At 40.2% G+C, this 27,340-nt stretch overlaps 1 protein-coding gene and 2 long non-coding RNA genes across 4 annotated transcripts; 1 reads left to right on the forward strand and 2 right to left on the reverse strand.

Moving 5' to 3' along the window:
* Positions 1–674: 674 nt before the first annotated feature.
* On the reverse strand, positions 675–6,846 carry LOC122768497. The gene is made up of 2 exons (XR_006360308.1): positions 6,598–6,846; positions 675–2,034 (listed from the first exon to the last, which is right to left on the reverse strand). It is a non-coding gene; the product is annotated as an uncharacterized LOC122768497 (long non-coding RNA).
* LOC122768496 lies at positions 5,216–22,947 on the forward strand. Of its 2 annotated transcripts, none has more exons than XR_006360306.1 (3): positions 5,216–5,317; positions 9,030–9,179; positions 22,425–22,947. It is a non-coding gene; the product is annotated as an uncharacterized LOC122768496 (long non-coding RNA). The 2 variants fall into 2 exon arrangements; XR_006360307.1 differs by lacking the exon at positions 5,216–5,317 and adding an exon at positions 7,953–8,138.
* Positions 10,973–27,340, reverse strand: si:ch211-286o17.1 (hematopoietic progenitor cell antigen CD34). Its single transcript, XM_044024547.1, has 8 exons — positions 27,125–27,340; positions 17,947–18,048; positions 17,035–17,282; positions 16,552–16,644; positions 14,915–15,035; positions 14,599–14,651; positions 13,431–13,580; positions 10,973–12,413 (listed from the first exon to the last, which is right to left on the reverse strand). Exons 1-8 carry the CDS (start codon positions 27,213–27,215, stop codon positions 12,231–12,233), a joined length of 1,041 nt encoding a protein of 346 aa, XP_043880482.1. The 5' UTR covers positions 27,216–27,340; the 3' UTR covers positions 10,973–12,230.

Below are 27,340 nucleotides of genomic sequence, written 5' to 3' on the forward strand. Positions count from 1 at the left end.
ACACACACACATTAGCTGTGGCTACAGAGATTTTCTGAATGTTTCTTAGCGCATCCAAACACAATAGTCACACTTGCCACGTCACGGAGGAGCAAGCCTGGCAAGTCAAAGCAGGGCTGTGTGCAAACAAAAACTGATGATGCTGAGGATTACGTCACGTTGCACGGAGACGCTCCCTATGATTCACTGTTGCCTCTACGTAGAACACTGAATGAGTGTTGTGTTGTTTATATAGCAACAGACTCTGCTATGAATATATCTTTACCCGTTCAGACATCAGAGATAAAAAACTAGATGTGCTGATGGCAAAGGCATCCACCCCTCCCGAGGCCAGATATTCAAGCTGCTGCTGTTTTTGTTTTCAGCTTTTTTTGAACATGACAACACAGATCACTTGTGAGAGACGATCAGCAGGTAGCGGTGGAGTGTCATTATTGGGTTTACGGAAATGTCATAGGAGCCTTTGAAATATCAATGAGAGTTCTCTGTTTCCGGAGGGTTTAACAGTGAGAGTGTTCGTGTATCTGTGATTCACAGGCTCACACAGCCGGGTCAACGAAGGGTCAAAATAACTGAAATTGGGACTTGATATGAGTGACTACAACTCATTTACATACACACTGTACTAAATATTTACAGTTTGACTCAATAAACACAAGGAACAAAGCAAGGGATCCATAATAGAACATTTATTTGTTAGAAAGGAGCAGAAGAACACATCATAATCTTGAATCTTAAAGCTGGTCAGATCGGTTGATGACATGATCAATCAGAGGAAAAACTGTTTAAAACATAACTGAGTGTTGCATAATGATATCTGTGCTCCTAGGTGAGACAATGAATATTTTTATATTATTATAGACGAGCCAAGATTCTTTTTTCCTCATTTGCCATGACAGCGTGGGTTCATTATTCATACATAACTACAAGTTTTCAATACTAAATTGAAAGAGACAACTGTATTAATGCCGAATATGACATGTGGCAGGTTGCATTATGGGCAATTGCAAGCTTGAAGTTGTAGGATTACATTTCCTGTTACTTTGCAATCTGACTCCATGTAATTAGACTTAGAATATTAGACAGGTATGAATTGAAATATTGCATGCTGTGTTTTTATTTAATTTAAAGCTCAAACACTGACCTGAACCACGTCTGCTCTGGGATCTAACAAGAGATTTCTTATCAACTCAACTCTGAACGTTTTGTTTCATCTCAAACCAAAACCTTGGTACTTAAAACAAAAAAATTAAAATAGATTAAACTGGCTGCTTAATAATTAACACCAAGGAGTAACTTGTGTAAATCCAGCACTATAATAGATACACATTAACTTCTACTGAAGCATTTAGCCAAGTAATGTCTTTCATTGCCACGTGTTCATTGAGAAAAACAAGATAACAGTTTTAGTGACGACGTGGTTAAAGAAGAACTCCATTGCATAAAGTTCTGTTTTGGCCCAGATTTTTATTTTTACTCTTGTCAGGTCAGGGTCATCAGTCGCTGCTTCAAAGTAATTGCAAGGATAGCAGCTCAATGCTGCCATCTTCTGGCACTTTAAGGAAGTTCATGATGCAACCCCTGAAAGATGAAACCTTTGCTGAGATTCCCTCCACATTGTAACCGATTTCAAATGGTGCTAGACATGATGGAAACTCTAAACACCAGAAGAAAACGGTCAGCCTTGGTGAGGGGGGGTGGGGAATCAGGTTGCTCAGATGACTTTCGTGATCAGTGGAACTCTGGCTGGAAGAAGAGCACCAGTGGTCATTAGGGAGTATCTTGTATTTTTTAACATTCCTTCATCTCTGCAACTGGCTGAATGTATAAAAAGTCAAAAATGAAGGATGGAAACATCGCCACCAAGACATCCAAAACCTTCTGCACACGGTGAGCATTCCTGAAGTCTGTTCCTGCTCAAGAACACCGATTTCAAATGGTGCTAGATGGGATTTTATACTCAAGACACCATCTGAAACCAGTTCCCTGGGGAGGAGGCCTTGATGTTTAAACACGGAAAAGCCACTTTTCCATCTGAAATTAAAAGAAAAACAAACAAACATTAATATCGTAGTTTTGAACAGGTTTTATCATTGCCTTGACTCTGCCATACAAATGGCATGAACCAACATTCTAAATGCAGTACATCATTTTTATCCAATCTATCCAAGTGTTTTTTTTTTTTTATTCGGTACATTCAATTATGTTTTATACACATTTCTCTCTCTTAGACAAGTCAGACTGTGGTTATTGGGCCATCGTCTGCAAAACATACAGTATTTCAATTCATATTTTAAGATGACTCCCACATGACAGTCAGACATCATGACAAAAATATATACCACAGGTGCTACCTCCTTTGATGCAGGTATCTGTTCCTCTTTAGGCCATTTAACAGGAAAAGCTATGATGGTTTTTTTTTTTCAGTCGCACAAAAGATCTTTGTCTGTGTAAACATCTGCAAATACTTTGCCTCAGTAGTTCTACAGCGGTACCGATAAAATAATTGGATAACATGATTTCAAATGACCATCATTATTTCTTCCTAAAGACAGAGCGACAGTCAAAGATCCAAAGCTAATTGCGGGCACCAAGATCAAACGACAAGAAGAACCACTGAGTCACAGTCAGCACATACAAGAGTGACACAGCAGCTCCAGCAAGTGCATCAGATAACCAGGATCTCTGTATCTGTAAGGGCACGACAGCCGTCTGGCACCAGAACTGAGCCCCAACACAAAAAAACTGCCAATGAATCACACTGTGGAAAAACAGATCCCCGCAACTCCTCATAGACTTCTTTTTAATTCACAACAGCCAGAAACTCAGTCCTGTCCCAGCACCAATAGAGCTGACAGGTGGCAAAACCAGGTGCTAAAGTAGGTAAGGATCCATCCCTGTGAGACATGCAGTACATTATGGTAACATATGGGATACAAAGACATTCTCTGTCCCAATTCCCTTTTTGTTATAATCTTTGATTAATGAAATGATTCATGTGAAATATTTGTAGTTGTGGCGTAATCCTGTCTCATCAACGCCTCACTGTTGTCCCATTGATGGGAGAAGGAGACATGGCAAATAATCCAAAATCTTCATGTCTTTCAGGGACAAATTCCCCTGGCGTTTCTCCCTAATCCTCTTCACTGGCAGTTTAGCGTCTTGGCTTCTAGAACAAAAGAGCAGGTGAGCACACACACACACACAATGTTGTCACTGTTTTATGGACATGTACTTTGACCCAGAAAAAAAGTTAAATATCCTCAATTTCTAAAAGCACTTCCTGCAAAAACACAGTGTCAGGTTTGAGCGGTAACTCGGGCAGACAATGGAGTCTGAAGACTGCAACACTGCTTTCATCTGTCTTCTCCTTGTTCTTGCTGTTCCGACTCCTCCCGCGTAACAGTGTTATTTGTGAACTCTGTAGCTATCTCTCTCCTGCTGTTATGCTTTTTACTCTGTCTATTGTGTGTTTGAAGCGACTGCTCTCTGCATCTGAGCAGCTTGTTTCCCCCCCCCTTGCCGAGTCACCTGACCATCTCCCGTTAGTTAAAGGAGCGCCGGCTCAGTCTGAAACCAAAGCAAAACTGAAGTTTGTCGCTGCGGGTTTCAGTCGCAGCTGCTTTGTCAAACTGTGTTCAAACTGTTCTTCGGTTCACGCAGCAACATCATCGTGGTTATCCGAAATTAATTATAGCGACGAATCCCACTGTGTACGCGGCCGGACGGGCTGTTAGGAGCCAAACTGTGTCACAGGGAGAGACACATAAGAGATGTGAAGACTGAATTCCTATAGGTTTGTGACATTGTGTGTTTGTAGTACAGCGGGAGGTGGAGCTGTACACACGTGTGCATGTGTAAACAGGGTTGGTGGTTAATCCTCTTACAGATTAGAGGCTCTAATTTATCAAGAGTGGGAGGGGCGAACTTGAAGTGATGTATTTTAAACCTCTCAACTTTTGTTTGATAAAGGAAAACTACAGGTTTTTTTAACATTATTTGACTGCACTTATTTAAATGACTACATCCTGTATATAGGTTGGAAATAGGGTTAGGACTAATTCACAGAGTGTCTCCGTGAAAGCCAATCAGGTTTCCAGGGAGAGAGAGGAAACCTGACTGGCATTCCCGATTGACTAACTAGTAAAAGTTGGTCAAATCACTGAGGCACAAATAAGCTGTGTCACTATTTCACCCTGCTCTTGCAGTGTGTACTGTCCTTACCTTACAAGAATAATTAAAGGCCAGTAATAATGGCAGTAAGGAGATGTTCCCGTTGTGATTCAGAAAACAAGGCAACAGTTATTTTTTCCCCCCGTTTGGAGCACGCTGGGTGTCTTGCTGCTAATGATACCTGCAAATGAATGCCGCCTCACACTTGTCTAATAATACATCATCATCAAGCAAGACCAGCCGCGCTTTGAGTTTAATTTTAGCCCTGTCATCTCTCGGCTCTGTGCCACCTCCTTTTCTATGATCTGTGAGAAGGAGGGATCTATTTTAAAAGGCAGCGGGGTCACTTTCCATTTTTCTCTCAGGGGGTTATGTGGGCTACAGGTGATGCTGAGCCCTGACTGTGCACACGCACACTGCCTCTCTGTTGACTTTTAAAAGTGATCTAGATTAGGCTTAACAAAATAATTGAAAAATTTCTCCAAAAACCTCCAAGTAAAACTAGGTTTAAAGTTTCGCATGTAGGCCTCTTGTGCAAGGCTCCTCTGTTTGTTTGACTTGAGAGGCAGCGCCGCTCCCCAAAAGAATAGCAAAATAACTATTGAGGTCAAGTTCCCTTGTCTGGGAAAGTGGGTCACTTGTTCTAATGGTCAGCCTCAGAAGACATGGTAAACAGTACGACTGCAGAGGATGTGCTAATCACAGTATGCAGAACTTTGGCAGCATCTGAAATAAAGTACATTATTGGACTCATATTTTCAAGATAATGTTAAAAAAGAAGAAGAAGAAGGGAGATTCTGTCGTACGCCATCCCTGACTTTTACTTCGTGCTCTGACCTTTACCTGTTTGTTTCAAAACTACTACTGACATTCCCTCAGGAGTCAAGTTTCTATTCAGTACACATAATTAAAGCTCTAAAGCTCCCCTTCCTTTCCCTCCCCTCCTCACGCTGGCTCACTCTGTCTCTCTTTCCATTTCCTTGCCAACAGTTTAGCAACAGCTCATGAGGTCTGCTGCTGATTCACCCATTGACCGTGCAAATCCACTTGTCGTGAAGTAGTTTGCTCCCTCTGTGTGTGTCTCATTTTCACCTCAGAGGCTCACCGAGGCGAGTAAGTACGTCATCTCCTGGCCTTCTGGCAGGTAAGCAGTAGGCGGCACCACACCCTTTTTTCACCAGGGTCATTAGGAAGGCACTGTACAAGAAGCCCGCGGCCTGTGTCAACAGCAACAGTGACAACACATCAGACATGTCAGTGTCCTGCTGGGCTCCGGCTGGTGTGCATTACGAGCTCCAGCAAAGGGAAACAGATCTGCTAAATGACAACAACATCTCAGAGGAATGCAACACAACAACTCGGTGACTGAGAACCCACAGCTTTGTGAGATTAACTTATGTGGAATAATAACAATATGTTTGTCCATGCCATCAATACAAACAAAACAAAGCAATAGAAAGCTAAAAACCAGCTGTTTTCATGGAGAGACGAGGCATATCTGATTGTCAACATCCAACAACTGATGACATCAAGAACTATGCTGCCCCACAGCACCCCCTATGTTTGGATACGATGTGTTTTCATCGTATCAAGTGCGCACTGAGAATCCAGATTATTATTAAGGAACTCGGTGGGATCTCTGTGACGCAGCAAAAATGTTGTTTGACACATGGAACACAAAACAAGCTGCGTCACCATTGTGTTTCTCACTTTAAGTTTTTTTCTTTTTTTTTGCCTGCGTAATTACACAAACAACACAACAATAGTTCCAGTGTCCACTGCTCACTATGTTTGAAAAGTGCTCTGATTTTCTTTTTTCTTTTCTTTACTCGAAATGATCTGTGATTATTAAAAACAGAAGAAAACAGTCCACGAGGCTATGAAGTGTTAAATGACCGTGCTAATAAAAACTGCGTAACATCGTCCTCTCCCACAACAAAGATTACGCACTACCCATCTCTTGCGCAGCATCCTATTCCGAGCTCTGGCTTCACACGCCATCCCTGCCGATTCCACGCTTTGTTTACTTCCACATTTTAACACAAGACGCGGCCATAACTCCACTTTAACACCGAGCACAACTACGCAGCCTGCTCCACCATCGCAGCGGAAATTCCCAGTGGATTTCATGTGGTTTGCGTGTCGCTCCTTCCCGCTGACGCAGTTTTAATTTACCTGTTGTCATGTCGATGATGAAACACTCGTGATTACCAGAAAGTGTTTACAACATTTTCCTCGTCAGCCCTTTGCTCTCTGTGCTACGGTAAACTCCGGACTTTTTATTTTCTTTCATCGACTTAACACTTGCGCCTCTCGGCTTTAATTCTTAGCGAGCACTCGAGTGGTTATGAATAACATAGTGGTATTCTCTACGTAACATACGCAGCGTTGTGCTCTCGTTCTATTACAACACAAATGACTTACGTGTTTATCGCAAGCATGTTTTCCTCATTTCCCCAGTGGGGAGAGACTCTCGTCGATGTCCCGGCCGGCGCCAGTCAGAGCCGCTCCCCGCTCAGCAAACAGTCCACTCGGCTTCTGTTTCAGCGTCACTGTCGCCGTTAGCGATCTCGGTGCGTTACGTTTGACACCGTGTATCCTCCAAACGATTTTCCATAGCGCAACACGGTAACTCCGCCCCGGACACTCCCCCGGTCAGTGGTTGGTGGAGCGGCTGAAGAGTCTTTCCTCATCACCAGAATCACATGTGGCTGACGCATGTTTACAAACATCGGTGAGATCACATGGAAATGGCGCCGTTTTACCGTAAACTACCTCCCTTTGACGCAGCGTCCAGATGTCGTGTCGAGAGCCAATTATTCCCTTCTCTGCATCACGAAAACACATCAGATGAACATTTCCGTTTACATTGAAGTGGACAGCGCCTGTCACATCAGGCCAATGGTCATATCATATGGATAAACTGTACAATCAGGAATTTGACACAACATTTATTTATTTATTTGCTGTTTTTTGTGTGTTTTGGAATATTTCAGGGCATGGCGCCTTTATGAATAATTGACAGCTCAAAACAATTGTATAGTAACAATAATTACAAAAATAAAGGACAGAGACACACAGATAGATAGATAGATAGATAGATAGACAGACAGACAGACATATATCTATCTATCTATCTATCTATCTATCTATCTATCTATCCATCCATCCATCCATCCATCTATCTATTAAATAAATTACTGGTACGACTATCTATCTACTATTTTGAGTCTGATATCAGTGTCTTATTAAATTGGTAGGTAATACACATTTTGAAGTGCTATTATAGCTCAGTATAGCTCAGTATAGATGTTATGTAGATATAGAAATGACTCAGAATAGTCTTTTATCATTGTGTCCTATCACACAGATCAGAATGAGGACCATCTCTGAGTGGGCACAGCTCAACAGAGGCCTGAGGAGACGTGACGTCTTGCTGACTCATTTTTCTGACTCATCATATGACAAGGAAAAGAGGGCAACACTATGATATTTTATGTTCGGTTACCTCAAGTTTCACTCTGAATCAGTTCAAGTGATAAAGCTATCAGTGTGCTTGTGTATCGCCCCTTATTTTGATATGCCTCTTTGGTTTATTTACTTGTTTTCTGATTGTATTTCATGTATTTACTTTAACTTCGTGTCTGTTTGAGTTGTAGTTTTGTCTTCGTCCTGTTGTTCTTTTCTAGGTAAAACCTTAGTCTTGTGCAATGGAATTATATTAGAAATATATTAGAATTATATATAGAAAGAAAGAAGAAAGAAAAAAACGTCTTGACTGTATTTTACGGTAACTGACTCACTGCTCCACTTTACTGTCCCTTACGGTAAGGGACACGTTACGTCATCTCACGCGGGTTTTGGCGGTAAATCATCTCAGCTGAGCTCACCATCACATTAAGTAAATCCCAGTGTTTGTGTCGGTCAGCGATGTTCATTTTGTTTTTACTCCCGCCGTGTTTAAAGTAAGTATACAAACTGTTTAGAGCCAGTGTCGTAAAATGGCAGAGCTCATACATTTCACATACACAGCGTTTGAACAGAACAAGCCTTTAAATCACCACATATAGCAACAGTCAACGTTGTAATGAAACAGCTAGAAGTCAAGCTCACGATAAAGTCGACTTTTCTGTCATAAATAACACCACATGAGTTGGTCTTTGCGGTTTTATTCTACAGTCTCTTCAGTTATAGTGAGATAGCGACATTCTCCCAGTAGATGGAGTTAAAGCCTCAACTATTGTGCTCTAGCACATGGGTCAACGTGTTTTTTCTAACATATTAGACTTTCCACTTGTTTTATCATGATCTTTTACCCACTTAGAAGTGCACTTTGGTCACAAGATGTAGTCATTTTTATTTGTATGTACATGATTAAGTTGCCTTCTAAATACTGTTTATTATCTATTCCGTTGAAGGGAAAGACTGTGGTGAAGGGTTGGACTGAAGTAAGACTAAAAGGTGTAACACATAATTGATTGACAATTTATCCTATATGATTTGAATAACAGACAAACCATGTGGGGGCATTTTTGACCACAGAGCACAAAAGATGTATGGCAATCAAAACATACATTTGAAAGCTGTTACTGTACAAGAAAACCAGGGCACATGGACAAACAAAAAAAAGATATACACCCATATCATTTTTATATATTGTAAAGATAATGATGGTAATGGACTGTGTCAACTGATAAGCTTGGTGATGTTGGCCCCTCGGAAACAAATATGTGGATATGATATGTTGCAAATGAATTGAGAGATAATTGCAGTGCAACATGGATGTTTGAAAATATAGCCATGACTGTGCGATAAATGACAAATGGGACTGACATTTTAAATATGTGTTGTTGAAGGATTTAGAGTGACCTTCAGTGAGTGATGAGGAGGCCTTGATCAGAGTCATTGCTGAGATGCTATCAACAAAACACCACTGCACCTGTGACCTCGTGTGTACCAATTCAGCCTTACAGCAGCCAGTGGCCATCTCTGTCCCAGTGAGTTTGGTAAGTGAACCATTACAGCAAGCATGTGTAGGCTGTCACACACACACACACACACACACACACACACACACACACACACACACACACACAGAAGGGATGAGAAAGTAATGCATATTCCAGATGACCCACAGGCAGAATGACAGGTGACCTTCTGACCGTGTGCTGTGTGACTGAATCTTCACGGCCATTAGGCGCCCCAAGGACAAGCCCCTTTGTCTCTAAGTACTTGTTGACATTGGCAGTGGACCATTACTGACAGCACCAGTAGTAAAAACATTATGTTATTAAGATACAGGTTTACAGATTTGATTCACAGTAGATCAAAATATTAACTTTAAACTGCTGGAAACATCTACTGTATGAAGGAGACTACCTTGGCCTGTGAGGTAAATTGTGATATGGATATCAGTACAGTTACCTAAACTTAGTTAAAATCGACATTATGTGAAGAATATGTTCACCACTTTCTCTTGACAATTTTCTGACTTGAAGCTGAAGTTTGTAAAGCACTCACTTTCCCCGCACCAAAGTCCATAGAAGATATCAGTGGGACATGGGAGCTGCTGGTCTACTGTTGCAGAGTCTGAGAAGTTTGTGTCACTAAGAATATCTGAATGATTTCAAAAACACAAATAACTCATTTGAACTCACTGGTGGAGCAACTCCATGTACTGTAATTGTTGATGTGGGGAGTGACATTTTTATCTGTTATATGCATATGTTTCAGGAGAGAGTTGTTAATTTGTCCACCCAATCATGACTCTCCAGTGTGTCTCTTTAGCAATCGGACCCCACTTTGATGACTTATTTTGGGGCCATTGGGGTGTCTTCCCTTGTCTCCAGGCCTGGTACTTCCTGCCAAGTAGCACAGTCTGGTCCACACCTTGTCAGACAGTCCATGACCATGACAGCCCACGCTAGACCATGCACCTGGCTCCATGTTGCGTCTCCGGTGGCAGGCTCCAATCTTGCGTCACATTTGAAACATTTTCAAACTTAAAATCATTTGTTTTTGCAGGGGCAACTGTTGACAAACCAATCGACGCATAGGAGACATTGAGTGTCGCATGGGTCAGAGCTTGTAGGCCGAGGGAGGGGTCTATAGGTGCGGACACTGAACACCACACCATTTCAATTTGATGGTCATTTTTGGGGCGAGCTTGAGCTAATATTATTGTGGGAGAAAGCTAGAGCACCTAGGGGTTTCCAATGTTTTGGCGAAGTTTATAACAGTTTACTCTAAAGCACTCGTGTACATTATCTGATTCGCTGTGTGTTAAGCTTAAAGATAATACATTACGTGAACGTTTTTGTTTAGATCATAGATAAAAGATATTAATGAGCTATGAGACCAGTTATCTACAGGACAAATATGTATGTTTATAATACATGATTCTGTACCATCCAGAGTTAAACCCCTGTTAGCGTGTGTATGTGTGCTTGTATATATGTGTGTGTGTGTATATATGTATGTATATATATACTATATATATGTATGTATGTATGTATGTATGTATGTATGTATGTATGTGTATATATATATATATATATATATGTATATATATATGTATGTGTATATATATATATATGTATATATGTGTATATATATATATATGTATATGTATATGTGTGTGTATGCGTGTGTGTATGCGTGTATATGTAGTGTGTAGTGTGGATGCCTGTTTGTCTCTGTATTTTTTATTTTTCTTGTGACCCTCAAAGGATTTGTGGTCGAAAACAAATGAATGAACATTCTTAAACCAAATAAGCAGCACTGACACGACACACAATGATATTGTCAACAATCACAGTTTATGAATCAGACACAGTTACTACTAACAGATAAAACAGGCTTATTTACACATGCAGGACATTATGAAAGCACCTAGTTTTAGAGGCTAAAAAAAGTGTAAAAAAATAAAGGACCACTGATGTATTTTTTTGTATCAACAAGGAGATAAAGGCAGTCTTTGGAATGCTGAACTTGCTGTGTGTCGTGTGGGAATTTCATGGTAGTGATTTTTGATTATCAACCTGACAAGTTATAAAACTCCCAAGCTATCTGTTCCACCCTTTTCTAAGGGTTGGGAAAAATGCTGCTGGACTTTACTTTTCACAAAGGCAGTGGTAAAGCGTAGGAAACAGTTGAAGTTATTTGAAGTTGGAAAAAACTAAAACTGTACAGATGTCATGAAAAATACTGTGTTCAACCACAAAAACAGAAATGTATTCTTTGCAAGCTATTCTAATAAACAGTAGTTATCAAGGTTTAGTTTTTTGTTATGCTATCATTATTAAGAACTGAGGCAAAGTGTTCTCTGACCTTTAACATGGTTAGGGTGGCATGTTAATTCTTCAGTAAACCAAAGATCATGTTTGTTCGCCTAACAATGGCGACCTTATACTGTCACCCGTTCTTTGGTTTCTATGAAGAATGTCAAAAATGGCATGTTTTCATTCAAGGATGGCCATCTCTGAGATAATCTTCATCTGTCTTTAAATTCTAACCCCAGTATCATTTATTTTTCACTTTATATGTCATAAAGAAAACATTAAGCAGTGAGTGTCAGCCCTTTTTACAATATCACATAGACTGGTGTTATTTATGCCTGCCTTCATTGGTTTAATTGCATTCTCTGCTTCTTTGTGAGGGATCAACGTCACATATTTGGCATTGTTTACTGATCCTAGAATGATCACTTCAGGGCTGAAGTCAGGGCAACTAACAGTCTCCTGCTGATCAATCCCAGACCCAAACAGCTTTAGTAGGCTCCTCTTGACACCGTGGCCAGTGATCCCAAACTTTTCACATTACAGGCATTGTCATTATTGTCATTGTCGAGGTGAGTGTCATCATTGTTGACGTCACCGTTCTGGTGGGTACAAGGTGAGGGTAGAAGGAGTGGGCCTGAATCTTGTTGGTGGGTCAGTCATGTTGTTGTCATTTACCATTTTCTCAATGTGTGGACAGTCTCTGAGGCAGCAGAGGGACTTGTGGATGGTGTGTCCCAGTTTGTGATTGGTTTAGCAGGAGGTGGTGAGTGTCGAGATTCACATCTCAGTGTCTGCCACTGAATTCTGGGAGTGTCCGTTAGTGGTGGGGACCTGGCTGGTCCCATTTTCGGGTGGAGATTCTCCATTGGTGGTGGGCTTGTCGATGGGCTCCTGAGGCAAGGGGGCCACAGACACCAGGGTATTAGCTTGGTTCTCCTCGTCTACCTGGAAAGACTCCGCCTATGGACAGAACAGAGACATCACTTGATATCAGAGTTTCGAAATTGATGAAAACATTTTAATTTTACCGTTCAAATATGACTAACAAACCATTAAGAAAGTGTGGCAGAAAATTGATTTGTTTTTGTGGGTTGTGGTCAAAATTAAACAAAGACATTCTTCATGGGTGAAGTTTATGGATTTCAGCTGTGTGCACTTAGAGGAGTGTTTGGAATTATTTTATGGGTGAGAAATGAGATGTACGCAAGCTTGCTGTTTTACTTCTAACAGAACCTGTTATCCATGTGTAAGTGACTTAGCAAAGGTATGATGAGGTGTTCTTTGCCAGTGACAAGTCTGCAGGTAATATTTAAGAATATTATTCACGGTTTCATAAACATGGGTGTGCCCCCATATGAAAGCATTTAAAATGATGTCATGGGTTCTCACAAAGCAATACAACAGAATATGTAGCCCCATGGGAGGAGGTTGAAGCAGAAACAGCTTCAACCCATTAATGATGCTTTGAGTTGGACTGAACAGGGATTGAACGGACGATAACCATAAATGTGAGCTTTTATCCAAAGCTCACAATACTCTTCTTTTCTCACGTAGTAGAACTAAAGGGGAAACTATAGGATAGAAAAAAATGGATCAGGGGAGAAGCTTCTCAATAGTCAGTGTCTCCATCGGCACACTTTCCGTAGATGACCCAACAAGTTGACAACAGAGTGACATGGTCATGCAGTGGGTGGAAGTGGTGTCTCACAGGAGAAAGGTTCTTGTTTTAAATCCTGCTACAAACAAGGTCTTTCCATGTGTAGTGAGTATGAATGTTCTTCCCATGAGGGTGGTGTTGCCCTAGGTGCTCTAGCTTTCTCCCACAATAATATTAGCTCAAGCTCGCCCCAAAAATGACCATCAAAGGATAAGCAGTACATGTATATGCTGTTTCCTTTTCTCTGTGGTTTTAACAAACCTCAGATTTTAGAGACATTTTGCATTACCATTGCAACACACCTCTTTGACTTTACTCACCAGTCTAACACCTTTGGAGTTCTTGCGGTGGGTCTTGAAGTAATAACCAGCTACCAGCAGTGCAGCAAGCACAAGGCCGGTCAGCAGCAGAGAAACCAGAACCAACTTGGAGTTTTTCCCCCAATGAGGCACAGCTTCCTCCACATCAGTCTGAACGCAGAAATGACAATGAAACAACACCAAAGCCATCACTCAGCTGATCACGACAGCTTTTAGCAAGCCAAAAACATTCTGTCCCTCGGTATGAAGTACAACTGACATACATGTTGACAAGAGACTTATGCTGATTATGTCATTACACCATAAATGAAAAGTATACACTTCCCTTTGTATTATGTCTATAAAACTTTGTATTATATATTAGGATAATTGTGACTATGTGTTCTGTAAATTGTGCAAATTATATTGTATTAAATGTGATGCAAATGGAAACAATTGTATAGCTTATGGAGTGGGTTTCGGGACAAGGGTGTTTTTTGTGCTGCAAATTTGATGACCTGAGTATTTCACGCATCAGCATTCTGTCGTCTTTTTGAAAAAAATCAGGACAGAATACTCAAAAAAAGAAGACAACCTCACTATCCTTTTTTGTGCCCAGATAAAAACATTTTTAGCTCTTGATTATGGCAATATTGAACCAAAAGATGCCAGTGAGCAGACTGAAAGAAATACGTTTTACGCTACACACAGTTAGTTAGTGCTAATGAGGTTTTTACTGCGTGTGGTGGACTAAGGCAAGAAAAATGTACGTCAAATACAAAGAGATGGATGGGTGTGAGAGGCACACCCATACCCCAAGATTATTCCCTAGGTACTGGGGATAAATGCTCTGCAGCTGACAAATTGATTGTTTGTGGGCTTTTTATTTTGTCACACAAGTTGTCATCTTGGCAGCTCGAAGTCTTTGCAAAACACGGGGAGTGTTTTTCTTCTGCCGAGTGCATGTTCTCATCCAGTCAGGTTTTGAGTCAGCAAACAACTTGTCAGTTGTTGCTATAGTCTCTATATTTTACGAGACATTTTTTTTTTTACCATCTTGGTTCATGCCTCGGTCATGACCATAGAGAATCACAATAATGAACTTGAACCTGCCTTTACAGTTCCCAAATTTATTTTAAAGTGAAAATCCTACTGACTGAAATACTCTCTTAAGAAAGTGGTGCTTTACCTTATCTTTGATGTTGTCGTTATTGAATTTGTTAGCCATGCCTGTAACATCATCTGCAAAAAAAAAATGATTTCATGTTAAAATATATATTCATTCACAAAATGGAAATGGATACAGTACATCCCGCACAACCCTGGAAGTCATCATTCTGCAGTGTAACTGTACATTCTTGCTGTACTTTTCTGCAAAATAGTTTTGACTCACTCACTAACTTTTACAAATTAACCTTCACAAAGGCTTCACACTTCAAAATATCAAATGAAAACTGATGGTGTGTAATAGTATGTTTTGTTTGTGCTGTGAGAATGTTACTCACCTTCAACATACTTTCCAGACACAAGGATTTCATCAGTGTTGTCCTCTTGGTAGATCTCTAGTTTACAATCCTCACCACACAGCTCCTGTAGAACACTTTCAATCTTCACTTTGGTGTCTTTCTGCAAGGTGACACAAATGTAAGATTATTAGCATTAAAATGTTTCACGAATATGAAGATTGAATCCGTCTTGCACCTTCAGTTAATTTCCATCCCTCCTTTAACACTTTAACATCTTCATCTTCCGTTCCCCTGATCTGATCCTGCTGCCTCCTCTTGTGGGAGCTCTTATTCCACATTTCAGGAGTGGACATGAGGCTTTCTTACAAGACTGGAGTAGGAAACAGTGACCTCTGTCTCTCACTTTCTTATAACTAGAGTGACATTTGGTCTTAATATTTCCTCTGCTATATCATGAAAGTGTTCACACCGAGTCACTAAGAGACTCTCATTTACTCTGCTGGGTGTGAAATATTGCCATAGCCTGCTTTATTTTAAATGGAGTCATAGTTCATTCATATCTGAGGATTGGATACCGTATCTGTGTCTGAGATGAGAAAAAACAAATGCCATCACTCATCTAACCCACACTTCAAACAGCAAAATGGTCAAAGCCTTCTGCCCCTTAACAAAGCCTCATTGTTTCTTAAGCTATTTTAAATAATAATTGAATATCTTCATTGCCATTGGACGTTCACAATGTACAGCGAAATTGGAATATCTTTGTACAGTTTGAGCTGTGTGTTTAGGAAATATTTTCAGGGTTTATGAGCATATCAGCTGGATATAAAACCATGATATATTTTAAAATTGTAAAAACCCTTAAACCTTTTTTATGAGCAGAATTAATTTCATGATAGTTCTTTTTGGAATCTATAATTATTTGATTCCCCAATCTGTTTATACATTTAGCTTTTTGCAGACTGGCTAAATAGTAAGTCCTTGGTTTACCAAACGTTTTACTTGTCTGGAAATGTAAGAGAGAAGGCAGTCCAGCTGAATTGAATGGTAATTCTGGCCTTGTTCAAATGTTTAAATGTTAAATGCCGGATTTGATGCTCGGGCTGTGAAAGTGTGGCTGGATAAAATCACATCGAGTTGGTGAAGACCTCTACATAGAAGTTAGAATTTCTGTAGACCTCAAAGCTGTTATCCTGGCACACTAACAAAACACAAACCCACACCAACATTGCTGCCTTAGGCCTCTGTACATTATATAATCTATGGTGGCATTGAGCCCACTCTCCATCTTCCCTCACAACTCAATCCACACCCTGACTCACTGACATTTTTTTCGCTTTGCTGATTAACGGTGTCTGTCTGATTCTTAAATAGGTAAGAATTTATTACAGCGTGGCATCAAAACAAGGACAGAGACTATTTTTCTATTTGACATATTTTGTTGGTTTAAGTGTACACGTGCATCAGTCTTTTGTCCTCCTGCAGGATCATATGGCCTGTGATTATTTTCTGCTCTTTGCATTTTGTTGTTTGCACTACAATTTAAATTTTTTTTAACACAAACTTGACTTATTTTCTCTCTCTCCCTTTTGTTTTACAAAGATATTTTCATTCTACAGTATATACTGTACTGCACATCACATTAGTAACAGACAGAGAATGTGTTTTAAACATACACAGCTGGAGGATTCCTTGAGTTTCAGATTGACAGCATTCTTATTCTGGACCACCTCTTTGCTGACACAGATGACATCATCCTTTGGCGTTGGCTGCGCAGAGAGAAACCAAAACCTTGTATTTATCCAATTACTTTATTTCTTAACTATAAATATACTTTACAGCTGAGCTACAACACAGCAGACTTTTTTGAGAACCAAACCCATTTGACATCATTTTGAAATTATTCATGTAATGCAAAATTATGTAGGATTGTCAACATTTGTAAACAAAATATTTTTAAAAAAGCTCTTATTTTTTATTTATATATATATATATATATATATATATATATATATATATATATATATGTGTACATATATACATTTCTCAGCAAACATTTGGAAATGAAAAATAAGAGTTTCATATTAACATGGCAAAGTAAATGTAGTATTAAATTATTAAATGTAAATATTATATAACTTGCATTAGATTTGGCTTACCTGTGGTATGTTCCTGGGGCCATCACCTCTGGGAGGTATCGGTGCCGGGGTTTCCGCTTCCTCCACTTTGGGTTTTTCAGTAAGTGCTTTGACGGTGGTCTGAGTTCCTGCATCAACTGCTTTCTCTGCATCTGCTGGGCTGCTGTCCATGTCGTTTCCTGCTGCTGCTGTAGTCTGTCCAGCCGGTTCTGGAGACTTTAGAGTAGGGAGCACCAAGATTTGGCCCTGTGAACTTTCTGGCCCTGTTTCTATAAAAAGAAAAAAAAAAAAAACAACTTTAACTTGAATGTTTATTTTACGCCTTATTAAAAGTGTTTGTTCTTTATTTAGAGGTTTGATTTCAAACTAAAAGACCCAGGTGCACAGGTTTACTGGGAAGTTTATAGGATTTGGTTAAATCCAAGCCTTTGAGTAACATTAAAATGCAAATGGCCCTCTTTAGAACTGCTTTAAATCTGTCAATAATATATCCTATCAAATCCTGCACACTGGTCCTTTCATTCTGAAAAGTGATGTTTCTGTGAAACTGAAGGATCTTGTCTCATTGGACACTTTAAATACACTTTTAATTTTATTGAAAAATAATGCTGAATATATGATTTTATATAGCATTTTGTATATTTTTTGCATCCTATTGAGTATGCTGTATGCTTGAATAGTTGTATCTGTGCCCTAACCTCTGTGTATTGCTGCCTGTCTTTGCCAGGACATCTCTTGCACAAGATATCAGTCCTTTAAAGTCAATTAAAAACTTTAAAACTATTGAACCTGTTAACACATTTTTGTGTTAACTCTGTCACTCTGGACATTCTCTGAAGATTCTCCTGCCACCACTAATGAATCAAGCTACAGATGTAAGCTCATTATTTATTTGTATGAATGAATGCCAGTGAGTGTGTGTGTGCTTTTTACCTGGAGATTTAGTTGTCCTTGGAATCATATCCCCTCGTACATGTCCCTCCAGCGACTGTGCTGTCGCAGCGACAATGCCATCCTCCTGTGCAATGACACCTGCTGTAAAATCAGTGTAAGATCTTGTGTCAGTTATTTAAATAATAATAATGTGTGCTGTGCTGTGCAGTGGGACATTTCACTAAACAACTCTACACAGTCTGTTCTTACATCACAAAGTGTCAGCACTGTGGAACTGTCTGTCATAAGTATCCAATTGTACAAGATCTGCACGAGCCAGAAGCTCTGACCTCCTGTTCACTCCCACTGGGACGTGTGCAATGATCTTCTTAGGGAAACCATTAGGCTCCTGATGAACATACTGTGCGCTGCATCATGGATTTATGCCAATGGTTTTATTCTAAAAATAAGCCATGGACCAAGCTAAGACTTTGGCTCAAAATTATTTTCTCTGTGCCTTACTGTGCATTACCTCACTCACCTAGGATAATATTTATATTCTTATAAGACTATACAAACGGGGTAAAAAACGTCTACTGGTAAGTTAGTTTTACTTTCTATGGATTGAGAACATTTTAGAGCACTTTATTTCTTTAAGACAAAGAGGTGTTCGGAGGCAGCTCCACATTGTCATGTACAAATGGAAAGAAAGTTGTTTTCTGGATGATGTAATGAGTAGTAGTTTCCCCACATAAACCTATTCTTCTACACACATGACTTATAATTGGGCGTAGTAGCTCAGAGCTCACGTGACCCGTCTGTTTTCTTCATGGTCCTGCCTTTACATGAGTTATCACCCTAATGAACTTGGTGTGTGAGAAATCTTCCCTGTGTTCACTGTAAGATTCCTTTGTGTCCCTGGAGGCCTACCTCTGCATTGGTGGAATATTAGGTAATAGATCTTATTGCAGTAGATAAATGATACTCTCAGATCCATGGATCACGTCATGAAGTAATTTACTTTGAAATGCAATCTCTCTCACTTGGTCTTGAAAACATCTTGTGGGTACAATGACTCACTTTAGTTTGGGCATGAGTGGAATGTACGAGCAAAAAAATGTTTTCTCAAATAGCAAAAATTTTTTCCATCAGCCATGTTGATGAAAAAACTCTAATTAAATGAGGCACTGAGAGGTTCCAGGTAAGGGTTGCCATTGAATACATCATTAATTCATTGTCTACTGCTTTATCCTCTATATGAGGGTCACTAGGGCTGTAGCCAATCCTAGCTGACATGGGGTGACAGGCGGGTTGCACCCTATGTTCATCACAAGGCCAACATACATAGACGAACAGCCATTCACTCTCACAACAGTAGAGTCCAATTAACTTAATATACATGCTGTGGTTTGATCTGGAAGGAACATGGAGTACCTGGAGAGAACCCACGTGCACATGGAGTGAACATAGAATCATGTAGTCGCTTTTCCAAAATACTTTGTGACGTTATGACTTTTAAAAATATGAAATGAAAGTCTTGTTTCTTGTTCGGTTCTTTTAGCTGGATAAAGTGTAGGGTTTGTTAGATGCTCTGCTATTTTATAAAACATATGCCAATACAACGCACAACCACTGAGCTGTTGAGCCTCAGGTCATTATTGCTGTGAATTTCTCAGGACAAATTGCAATGTTGGAGTGAAACCTCAAATACCCCAGAATGCAATCCCTGTACCCAGATCTCCCTCTCTGCTTCTAACAACAGCATTACCTCATTTTCAAAACATTCCCATACATCATAAACTCTGTAGATTTCAGTACTTATCACTCTCTTGCTCTGTAATTTATTTAAGAAGTGTATTGTGCTGTGCCCTCTTGAGCATTTTTTCTTTTTACATAGAGCTTTTCTTTAATCTGGTACTTTATGTAAAGTACCAGATATGTAAGTGTGACTTTAAAACATGTTGAAAAAATAAAAATGTGAACAATTATGTAAAACATGATTTTGTGCTTGTGGTGATAACCTTTAGAAACTGATCAGTATCTTACATGCAGTACATTCCCGAGTGACTGTTCTGTTTAGAAATAAAGCCAACGATAGCAACGTTTTCGTCATCTGAAATCATGTTCAACACATTGAGTTCTTAATTTGATGTCTAATATGAGCCGGTGTATTTAAAATGCCTGCTGATAATCTGTGATAAATTGTGCTGTTGAGATTTAGACAATTCAATTATTCTTGAGTCCCTTTTGTGTTATGTGTTTTGTTGTATTTGACGTCACACAGGCTAAAATCAAATCCTAGAAAGGTCTACCCGTGATGCACTACTTTGATATTAAAAGGCCATCAATGTTCAGTACATACCAGCTTTAATCACGGGTTAGCCATTCCTGTTGGAAAATGGTCACACAAATTTATGATTCCGATTAAATTGATGTTTTTATATTGCTTTAAAAAATGCTCCATGTGTATAACATTATTGCTTTGTACATCTGGTACACTCACTCACATGGTTTCACTGTTCCAAGTTGTTACTTAAGGTTTCCACACATTTATTCACACAATGGTGACACTGTGACACATGTCTACTGACTTCCTTAGATGGGTCAATGTGACAGACAGGTGCCACAAGTACTGAGTAAATGCTGTGTTTGCAAATGGGGGGGCACAATAATCTCCAAGGAGGTCTTGGCGCATGCTTAGCAACTGTACATTGCAGCTGTCTGTCATTCAGTGTCCAGCAGAAGTAAGCCTGGAACACCTTGTACTGTAAGTGTTTAGCTTGTATGAGGAAAAACCAGGGTTACTAACCTCTGAGCAGTTTTGCACTTTCTGTAATCATGTCAAATCTACTCTAAAAGCCCTCTCATGTGTGTATGTACAATATGCGTGGTGTCTCTAGTTCACTATCTGGAGTATGTGAGTGGGTGTGGACCAGCAGCAGGTCAAGGACTCCCTAACCTTGCAAGTCAGTCTTTTAGTCTCCTTTCTCCATCTTGTAGCATACAGCTGTCACCCCTCCACCATCTCTGGGTGGTCTGTTTGTTTATTTTACTGGAAAGGATGAGGTACTAAATGGGTGAGATGGTCGTGCGTAAAGCATGTTTTTTCATTCAGATGTGACAGAGGCCAAAATGTGTTGGTTTAGCTTTGGGATTGCTTTCTGTTAATGGAAGGATGAGTTGCAGAGGAGGTAACACTTTTGATGGTGTTTATAGAAGTCTAAAGACAGAAGCTGAAGATCATGATCATGTTTAGCATTTAGCCTCTGGATTCTTTTGGAGATATTGAGTTATCCTGAGGTAATGGTGACTCTGTCCAAGTTTGTGTAGCATATTTCTTTTAGTTTTGAGGGATTTAGGATAAAATCCGCATTATAAAAGACAACATGCTCCTGGAATGCTCCACTTAAAGGTTCAGAACGTAATTTGAACGATGTAAATGTGAATGGTTGTGATGTTGTGCCTTCATGTTTTGTGGATTAATGTGTATGGTGGCAAACCAGTTTCCCCTTAAGGATGAATGAAGTTAATCCTGTCCTAAAGGTCTTGTGCTAAAAATGTAATGGCACCTCAAGCACACTTGTAAAAGTTGCCTGTTACATTTTCATGAAGCATCACGTGCTAGTTCAGGTTCCAGACACAGCTAATAAAGCTATCTGACCTGCCATCACCTGTTTGACACACCCATTATCCTGACAGACCAGAGCCCACGTGGAACAAACCCTCTCAAAATACAGTATTGTGCAAAAGACAACCACCAGCTTTGCTGTCTTTATGTCTGTCAAATTCTGTGATCACTGGCATTTGGATTGGAATGATGTGACTGAATGTTTGTCTTTTATAGTAGCACAATTTCCATTAGTTTAGGTCATTTGCTAAAGCGTGTCTTGAATAAACCCTCTGATTTCTTCAAAATCTGCTGTTCCATCACAGCTCTCTGTGCTGGATTGCAGACTGAGAAGTTGCCTTTGGTCATCTGCCGCAAAACAAAGTCAGTGTGTGTGTTGGTGCTTATCAGATGAGAGGAGCTCAGGACAAAGAGCTGCAATAACATTTTAGGCCATATCAACCCAACTCGCTTTAACTGGGAGCCATCTTCCATAACTTCTGACTTGGTGTGCTGTAATTAATACATCACTGTTTTTATCCTTGTTCCCTGCTTGGGGTCAGCATACTTCCTTACACTGTGACCTCTGACCCCATCAGTGACTTGCTGCCCTTTACCCTCCACTCAGTCATTGAGAGTCACAGACGACGATGATTATTCAATGACGTTCCTGAACATTGAAAGTAATTCATGCAGTACACGCTTGCATCTGAGACATCAGCAACCCCTGAGCCCCACGACAGATACCCACCCAAATTTGTCCTTCATTCCTTTTTCTTACACAATGCTTTAAAGCAGCCAAAACGATCACTCATCAGGCGCGTGTCTGGCCATTATTGCACAAACACAACAAACCTAAGCCAGGCATTTTAATCAACCCTGACTCCATATGTTGTACAGCATGGGACCTGACTTCATTGCTCTCTTGAAGATTTTCCCACCAGATGCCCTGGATGACGGCTGTGGTCTGGAAATACTCCACCCCGCAACCCCCCATCTCTTGGGATTCCGGATGGAGGAATGTGGCAGGCTTTGGAGGAGACGAGCCTTCTTCCCTCCCAACTCTTCCCGTCTCCTCACCCTCTCCAAGTCACGCACAACTAATCCCAGCCATCTATTGAGGTGAGATGCAAGTCGTCTCACCTTCCTCAACGTACGGTGTAATATTCAACAACATGCCAAGGGTCAAACTGCGACAGCTAATTTCCCTCCCATGATCCCAGACAGCTTTCCTCTGTCTTAAGTATTTTAGTCTTCTTTGTGTATCTAATGGCTTAAGTTGCACGTGGAGGCACATGTCCTCTTCTCATAGTTTTGCATTTGTTCTTATTATTCCTCTTGGATATGACCTTATGCCTGAAAACTCAACTTTGCCAGCAGAGTGCTTTACTGACCATATCTGTTCTACCTTCTGTAATGTACGGACTATTAAATAAAACCTTGTCTTAATTTCACCCTCTTCTACATGCAGCCACTGCACCTATTTGTTTTTAAGTGAAACAAGAACCAGCTGTTGGATGTTTTAGACACTGTCATGGCTTTGGCCTGAGTCCCAGTCCTAGTCTGGCTTAAAAAGATCTATGCAGCATGTCCATTGAGGGACAAACTGTGAAAATATGACCCTCCATCCCTCCTGGAGCCCCCTGACCCCTTCTTGCTTCTATTAAGAAAACCCTATGCCTTGCAATAAAACACAGTAAGGTGATAATAGTCTGCACAAGTTTGTTTTTTGACACTGTGTCAAATTCCTGATTTCAGTCAGCCAACACCCCTGCAACTCATGGAGAGGTTACCATGTAATGTTGTGTTTTCATAAAGCCAAGACACTCCACTCACTCACTCACTGGTGTCTCACAAGTTGAACAAAGTTGGCAGCTTTGAGCAGTGCCAAAAATTGTATTTTTCTCTGCTAGATTTGATGCTGACTAGAAGTGTCTCAACTGTTCTGAGCATGTGAGAGTCTGTCTAGCTTAGACAGATTCTATAAAGAATCTCAATATTGTCTCTCCTTTTCAACCAGGGTTGTAGCACATATTCTTGGTGATGTTCCTTATCTACAGGATAAGGAACAAGAGCCTTGATTGAGTGTGTGTGGGGGTGGGTTAATGGTGATGTGCCTATTATGACGCGTAACACAATACATGCACTTAGTGCACCAACCCTGTGAAAAGGTCCTAATATTCCCACTATTTTCCTTGTGCTGCCTTTGCACTTGGCCTGGAATTGTACAGTAAAAGTGGAGGCATCACTTTCTGGCAACAGCTTGATTGAAATAAGATACACATGCACAGTTACACCCTCCGCCCTTCCCTCAGTCATTCACTTCAGCATGGATTCTCAGAGTTGCATAGAGGTAGAGGTAAAACATTAAACAAAAGGGTATGTTGTGAATTTTTTGTTAATCTATTGCAGAAATATACAAGTGCTCGTTATTTTTCTCTTCATGAGCCCCATATGTGGTTACCTCATTATTTTGCATAATCAACACTCTATTCATTCAGTGTGGTTTTCATTATTTGATATCCTCCTGCTCTTGAAGAGTCTGAATTGAAGAGTTAAGAGCACTCAGTGGAATGTGACATTGGAACCCAGTCCCTTAGGGTTGAACACAGTGTGCAACTCGACCCTCACTGAAACAACAGACTGCTGACCCCACTATGTTGACCCTCCCACTCTGCTCCCCCGTGCCTGTTGTTCCTGTCACAGCGATTAAGAGCAGAACCTGGGCCATTCTCCTTCCTTGGCACAATATCAACTGGGTCTCATGGTTTCAATCAGGGTGTTGAAGCCGCTCTCACTCCACCAACACTGCCCAGCTGCAGTGTTCGCCCAACCTAGCCCTCAGGCAACAGCGGCTTCTTATCAAGAGCTGGCTCCCTGTTCTTCGGGAATACAATCAGGAAACATGACATCTGCTTTCATTTGGCAGCATTATATCACCACCCACCCTGACCCGCCCCACCCCCCGACACACGCGCTCCCAATTGACCACTGCAGTTTCACTGCCTCGTGCATTACCTTGAATGAGCCTGTCTGTTTTGAGTGTATGCAGGTAGACTGTTACCGGATCCTGTTGCAACTTTGAACCATGTCTCGCCATCAATAGCTTAGAGGCTCAACATTGATTCTGTCCAGAAAGAATTTGAGACATAGAATTTTGGTCATAATTCTAGAACAGTAATTGCTTGCACACACACCCAAAGTATTGAAGGTATTGAAAAACAGCTTTAATAGGCCATACAATTGCTGGACTGAAGTGCACTTATTCAGTGTGCAAACTAAGATGTGTTTGGTGCTTTTATTCATCACTCCCTTTCACTTCAGCATGCTTTTTTAGACCCTGTTGCTATCTGATACTCGGATACATCTTTGCCTTCCCTTTTCCCTCCATGTATCCACTTTACAGCAGACCAGGGTGCATAGCAAACTCTGGGGGGAACTGCAATTTCAGCTCTTGCATTATGTGAATAGTATTTAGAATTATTCACTTACAGTGTAGTTTATGTTGTGAGAATGACTTGCTTGATGCACAGCTTACCATCTTTTTACCTTGTAGTGCAGTCAAATGACGATGCCATCGTCTGATAAATAAATTTTTTTATAAAATAATAATGGCTCTGTAAATAAAACCAAAGTTATAAAAACATTATATATATCTATATATACAGTATGTGTATGTGTGGGCTATGTCTATAAATGTGCTCATAGCTATAGAAAGACAGTGATGTGTGTGTGTGGACCCAGATGTCTTGTTGTCACCACTGGCTAACTTGACTCTGAGTCTCAACTTGGCTTGCTCTGAGCTACTTTCTTCTTGAAGATTAAGCACGCTGTTGTTTTTCTCTGGCGCATCTGCTACTTCAATGGCTACAACATAAACAATGATTTACATAATTACATGCTCTGGGGTTGGCAGAGATGTTGGGCAGGGTTTCCTACTGTTCCTGCTTAACTAGAGAGCCTCCTAAAACCACTTCATAGCACAGAAGGAGCTTTAACTGTACTACAAAAATTGTTTTCAAGTACAGTTTTCAGATATTTGAACGGAGTCTTTCCAAGCATGTGACATTCCAGTCATGTCAGTGACAACAAAGTCAACGTGAGCATATTTTGGCCTCTGTGGATTTCTTCTATCTTCGATCAACATGGATTTGTTTCCCCCCTCAGTGTTTCTCAGTGATTATGTCCTGATGCTCACCACCATCTGTGAATCCGCTCTGACCTCATCGTAGTAAAGTTGTTCAGTAGACTCAGCTTTCCTGAATGTGCATAACAACTTACCATCTCTCAGGTTGACAGGACCATTCAACAAGAGGGATTTTTGTCTGACTAAGGAGACGGATGCTTTATAGTTCAGTTATTTTCTTTGCGCAGTCCACATCTGTATCAAATTCATCACATTCTTCTACATCTTGGTTATACGTTTAGAAAAGTATATAATCAATACATAAAATATAATAAATGTATATAATCTCATCAGTATAATGAAGGCTCTGCTACTTCTGGTTTAAAGTTTTTTTGTTTTTTTAGTTTGATATGATGCCAAGGCAGTTTTATTTTCCAAAGCAGATGTATCTGCTTCTCTCTGCTGATGATCTCATCCCCATAAGACAGGAGGTTTGAATTAAGAAATCTCGCGTGAGATTCGTCTACAGCCACAACAGAGAGCACTGCAAATGCTAGCATAGCTGTAGTTCATTCTCGGCTTCATTTTCTTTGTCATATTGGACATGCCTCGTGTTTCTTTTGGCCAAAAATTTGGCTGTCCAATATGGAAGGCAAATATTTTTCCTCCTCCATATGATTTATCACCTATTTCTCCTCATGATATTGCAGATAGGATATGTTCTAATCTGCAGTTTTCTGCAAATGCATGCCTGAGTACTTGTAAAAACAGTTATATTGTGCCCATGAGCTTTTAGACTTTAATACTTTCTTTGCCTGATATAAAGCAATAAAAATTATTATTAAACTTGAATTGACTTGCTTAATTTAATTTTAAGATACTTAAGTGGAATATAGCATTTTATAATAAAATAAATCCAATTACTTTGAATTTGTGTATCTATTCTAATATTTAATTGCTACACATAGTTTACCATCGGTCACCCTTGATGCTTCATTGTGGCACCTAGCAGAGCGCAACCACATTTTTGAAATGCACATCAACAACCAAACTCCACGCCCTCCTCTCACGCACACTTCTGGCCTCACATTGCAACCGGCTAAATATAAACACGCATGTTTCTTAAAGTCCTTGAAGATTATGGGAATCAGGTCAGTGGAATAGCAGGCATAGCGACAAAGGCTGGTTTGTGTCAGGTTTTTAAAGTGAATAAAGTAATAAAGTCAAACTCATTTCTACAGTTACTGTAAGGTGATTGATGCAGAATTTCGCATTTAAATACATAGAATGACTCAAGTGTTGTTGATTTCAGTGTATAATATGTTAGCATTCCAGTGAGTGAAAGGGTTGTAGGGTTAAAACCTGGATTCAGCTCAAAGACCATTCAAACAAACACTCCTCTCCGTTCCAACCCCACCCCTCCTGGCCTTCCCTCCCTGTCCCTCCAGATGGTCTTAAAGGCTTTTGAAAAGCTGACAATTTTACATGTAATTGTGACTACTTACTATTTATGAGGGAGGCGATGAGTAGCAAGGTAATAGCCAACATTTTGCAGGGGTTTTCTTTTCTCTTTGCAGGTGATGCTGCCATTCTCATCCTGGGTGCGCACACGTCCGAAAGGGTGTGAGTGAAAAGGGAGGGAAAGTGGAAGAGAGTAGGCTAAAGCTGGTTGAGCCTGAGCAGTTTACGGTTTCCTCTTACACAGAGCAGGACAGGGTGGA

This window comes from Solea senegalensis, linkage group LG4 (genome assembly GCF_019176455.1).
Source record: "Solea senegalensis isolate Sse05_10M linkage group LG4, IFAPA_SoseM_1, whole genome shotgun sequence".
In the NCBI taxonomy this organism is placed as follows: domain Eukaryota; kingdom Metazoa; phylum Chordata; class Actinopteri; order Pleuronectiformes; family Soleidae; genus Solea; species Solea senegalensis.

Excerpts from the sequence above, each read along its gene's own strand:
- si:ch211-286o17.1 (XM_044024547.1), bottom strand. The coding sequence starts at position 27,215 with ATGAGAATGGCAGCATCACCTGCAAAGAGAAAAGAAAACCCCTGCAAA. Across the intron at positions 18,049-27,124 it reads CATCGCCTCCCTCATAAATA|CAGGTGTCATTGCACAGGAG; the intron begins GTAAGTAGTCAC and ends CTGATTTTACAG. Across the intron at positions 14,652-14,914 it reads GTCTGGAAAGTATGTTGAAG|ATGATGTTACAGGCATGGCT; the intron begins GTGAGTAACATT and ends TTTTTTTTGCAG.